At 34.3% G+C, this 4808-nt stretch overlaps 1 protein-coding gene across 1 annotated transcript; it reads right to left on the bottom strand.

The window, feature by feature from the left end:
* Positions 1-776: 776 nt before the first annotated feature.
* LOC117320445 (integumentary mucin C.1-like) lies at positions 777-4797 on the bottom strand (the record flags this gene model as incomplete). The annotated part of the gene is made up of 5 exons (XM_033875041.1): positions 4506-4797; positions 3755-3946; positions 3260-3310; positions 1870-1914; positions 777-1100 (listed from the first exon to the last, which is right to left on the bottom strand). Coding segments are annotated over exons 1-5 (880 nt in total), but the record flags the coding sequence as incomplete, so codon positions are not given.
* Between the last annotated feature and the right edge of the window lie 11 nt (positions 4798-4808).

Genomic DNA, 4808 nt, shown 5'->3' with positions numbered 1-4808 from the left:
GGTTTTTGTTTTAAATTGTATTTTTAAAAACTAAAATCCAAAATAATATTTTATAAATTTTTAAAATTTAATTTTGAATTATTTTTGGCCTTTTCCTAAAAACATTTTTTGGCCACTTAAACAGGTCTTTTGCAGGTTTACATAAACAAGATGCCTACTAGCTTTAACGGTCATTTGATTCACCAGACTGGTACTTTGTAGTATACTCAGTAGTAGTATAGTGGTACTGACAACGATTTGAATTGTGCAATACTGTAAGATCACAATCATGTAACATGTTAGAAGCCATGGCTTCCAGTCAAAGTTTTTACTGGTTCGCAGAAATAATAACACTTTATCGGCTTCCCTTCCGTTACATTCCAACCAATTTTCAATAACACCCGTGGAACTGTTTAAATGTTTATTTTCATTTTTCAAGATTGCGGCCATTTTGGACTTTGGACATATCTCAAAAAAGAGCCATCTTATAACGAGTATTTCAGGTTCGTTTCAGACAAGTTTGAGCTTAATCACAGTAGTGCAACTAGTTAAACGACAGACAAGGCACGATTGCTATAAGATAATTAATTTCAATTTCATTCAACGAGACTACTTTAATTGCTACGGCGCAACTTCCTGACGCATTAGTATATGTTTTAACTGCGAATAATACACTCATACATGAAATCCTGGTTTTGTTACATTGCATATAGAAACACCCTAATATCTTATACCATGGTATTAAATCTGACAAGGCATATCGTAGTATGGAATTACGTTTACCGAATTACAATTACCTCTAACGCTGACTGATGCAGGGGTAGACGAAACCTCTGATCCTGCAAACACTTTGATGTGGAAAGTCCCCTCGTTCGTACAGGAAAGTGATGTAAAGGTAATGTCGATTTCTTTTCCACCATTAGTGACTGTCACACTCCTGTCTGCGCCGTTGTTATCGTTAACTGCTCCCGTGCCCGGAATAATATCTACCACGTGGTTTGACGTCTGTGTGACACGTGCAGTAAATGTCACATTTATGTAACTGTATGTGTCTTTGTTTACACTACATGTTACTGTTGCCGACGAACCGATCAGGCTGTTCACACTATTGCATGTTGCATCTTAAACACATTAGAATAAATAATTAAATGAATACATTAATCATGAATAAATGAATGCTAATTTAAAGCTCAAAAGACAAGTTTTACTATTGAAATCAACATTTTAATGTAAACGATATGGTACAAAAGAAATGAAGTAAACAGTATTATCGTTATACTTGAATGTTGCAATATTTTCACGATGTGTTTATTGAATGTACAACAGTGTCATGCATGTGTATGGTTCTTCAAGCGCTCCAGAGGTAATAACATCCAAAATAATTTCAAAATATACATGAATAATGTTAATGTTTGGTAATTTCCTTGAATTATTTGGTATCAAAATAGACCATTCAGAAATGCTGTATCCTTGACTTAACCATTTTTTTACTGTTTTTTTTTTTCAAATGAATTCTTAAAATCCGTTAGATATCCAAAAGAATCTACAAAAAAATAGTTTTACTACAATATTTAGTTTTAAAAAAAGGAGGGGGAGGGGGGGGGGGGGGGGGGGGGGGGGGGGGATCCTCCCATATTTGCCACCTAAAATTCTATGAACCAACACAAAATCAAATATCTTGAACATAATGCAATCTACAGTTCATCTTAAACTATCTTTCTGCAACAAAAAAATAGCCTTATCAATTATTGACAGCAGAAAGGCCAAAATGGGCACAACTCCTTTTAACATTGTCGTCACATTTATAAAACATTCTTAAAACCCAGCTAAGGGGAGATGTGTTACAAAAAAATCGTAATAAGCTACAATCACACCTTGCATTATACTTACACACATCAGGAGGTAGCGTTGTAGTAGTTGGGGTGGTGGTGGTTGCTGAAAAAGAAATCATTTCTCTAGTGAAAAAAGGGTACTTAGGAATGAAGTTAACATTTAATACAAAACTTAGAAGTGGACAAATTATCCACAGAAAAGATAAATTTCTTTGCATACACCAGTGACGGAGGAAGGAAGGTAAAGTTATAAGGACAAATATGCCGTGATGAACTACGAATTAAATAATTTGTCATATCAATGAAATAAACAGAACTGAGCATGGTTATATCAGTTTTAACTTTTTGGCAAACCGTTGACAAATTATTTGATTTGTTTGTACAATATTTAGATATTGTGCACACTAGAAAATGACACTCCTTCATCAACTTGTCAGTAGTCTTTGTACATGTTGATTTTAGTTTGTGACCTTCAGTGTCACAAATAAGAATGACTCAGCAGCATTTTTTTTTCTGCAGTAAAAAATACACTAAAGTTTTAGATATATTGACTATATAATAAAAGGGAGGATTGACTGAACACAACCTGCTCCCCAGTCTTCACATTGCGATTGACAACATTTCCACCGGAAATGACATCAGCAATATTTCGAGTTGCTTTTGTAATGTTGATATAGTCGAAGGCTGCCGTCATGTTGCAAGTAAGAGTAACAGGGTCACCTATGAAAACTGTCTCATCGGTGCAGTTGATGACTGTGGAGTGCATTTGTTTTACTATTTAGTGAATATTATCAACATAACCGACAGCACGATTGTCACACTGCCGATTTTCTAACAGGTAAACAAGTTTTCTCCCAAGATTCTTATGTGAAATGAAATATATCTAATTAGTTAAGAAGAATTCTTCTTTGGTAGATATTAGTTAAGAAGAATTCTTCTTTGATGGTCAGTATCTGTAGTAATTTTCATAATTGTTTTACTCCCATTTTAATAAGGCTTTAGCAATAACTACTGTTCCTAAAAATAGCGATGTTTTACAGCATCAATAAACAAAAATAACGTGAAATTAGACATTAATTATTCTGATATAAAATTTGGAAGTTTAATTAAAAAAAGGGATGGGACTAGAAAGTGGGGGTGGGTGGAGATGAAAATGTAGGAATTTATTAATTTGTTTTGTGCAATCCTAGTAAACATTCATTTAAAATTACCACGACAAAGGGCTTAAATCATACCTAGCCTGGAACGACTTACTACATCGAAAAGAGATAATATCGATCAAGAAATCTTCTTCAGTGCGGGAACATGTTAGCAATTAGGGATCAGTTATTGTCTACATACATTGTATCTAATCTAAAAGACATTGTAAATGTATCTTATAAAGGCAGAAATATTTAATGAAATTTTGGTCAATAATCTATGAATTAGGGGACATAAATGATACGTACTCTGGGACGAAGGTGGTGGCAGCGTTGTGGTTGTTGGTCCTGGTGTTGTTGCTGTGAATAGGAATGCCGACAATTATGTCACACGTTTAATGTAAATTATCCAGACAGATTGTAGTTATGGTGACGAATAAAACACCATTCTCTGTGACAAACATTATTTTATATTGATATTTTGTTATCAATCATCAAATCATCAAAGCTCTTAAGAAAGATCTGCACAGACCTTTGAGATATTACCAATTCCACATCATATACAAATGTATAAAATATATATATGGATAAGAAAGAATTTCAAACAGTTGTGGATATTGACAAAGTTAAACTTCCTTCTGATATTTAGATGCTTTAATACATGCATTTATTTGTCCTTTGTCGTTTGTCGTTTGAATATAATAAAAAATAAAATCAGTGTAAATATATTAAAATCTGAAACATCAAATATAATATTACCGTCATAAAGTTTCCTTCTATATCAGCATTGTAAACGACTCTTACTTGTGATGTTCCAAGGGCATACAACTCCTTCACAACTCTTGCATACAACAATGTCCGTTGTGATATCGGCACACTGGTCTGCATTAGGGCACTGATTACCATACGGATATCTTCCAACACACTGTACATACTTGTTACAGTTTGTCGGATGATGTAAATACTTTGGGGCATCGGTTGTGTTGCAGTATTGCTCTAAAATAATTAATTTCAGTAGATTGGTATTTGGAAAAATGTTATTACGAGATCACTCACAAGTATATGACACACTTATATATATTTTTTTTCGTATTTTTTCATGTTGTTTATTTCTGTCAATCAAGCATCCTGCTGCGGGAGTTATTTATCACCTTTTTACCAATTTCATCAATAATATCTCTTTGATGTTAAGTTGGATAGTTATGTATCAGCTGAAATATATACACTTTACTGTTTGTTTCTTCTGTGCTGAAAACCTATGACCTTTGAAAAAAGACCTATTATGATTAAAATATAATCTTTATTAAATGATTTAATTACTGAATTAACAAGCATGTCCCCAACCAAACCCACTATAAATAGTAACAGTGATCTTGACCTTGACCCCAAAAAGCTAAAACTCAAACTTGATCTGTAGCTACTCATGCTGAAGTTACGTAGAACTATCACAGTCTTTGAAGAATGGTTGAAAAATGAGTGAACGGATTTGCAGACGGACAGACAGGGAGGAAACTGGTTTTACCGGTAGAGTACTTATAAGAGACATTATACATACTTGGAATCAGCTCTAGTGTACCAACGGCCGAGTCGGTAATAACTCCTAATTCTTGGTTGGTTGCGACACATTTTACTTCTCCGCCTTCGTCTGCCGAAGTAAAATTGAGACCAAATTTGAAATATTTTGTCGTCACACAGCTCGTGTTGGTCGTGTTTGTGTCATATTGTATAATTCGGTCACTCTCGAATGGCACAAATGTCGACTGTCCTTTCATTTTGTACACGACTTTGAGGTTACCGGGGGAAGGAAAACCAACCTCCGCCATACACAGGTGCTCGAATCCACCTCTATGGAACATCA

Source organism: Pecten maximus, unplaced genomic scaffold (assembly GCF_902652985.1).
Source record: "Pecten maximus unplaced genomic scaffold, xPecMax1.1, whole genome shotgun sequence".
NCBI classification, from domain to species: domain Eukaryota; kingdom Metazoa; phylum Mollusca; class Bivalvia; order Pectinida; family Pectinidae; genus Pecten; species Pecten maximus.
The sequence above is the reverse complement of the archived record's forward strand: the minus strand, read 5'-3'. Positions and strand labels throughout refer to the sequence as shown.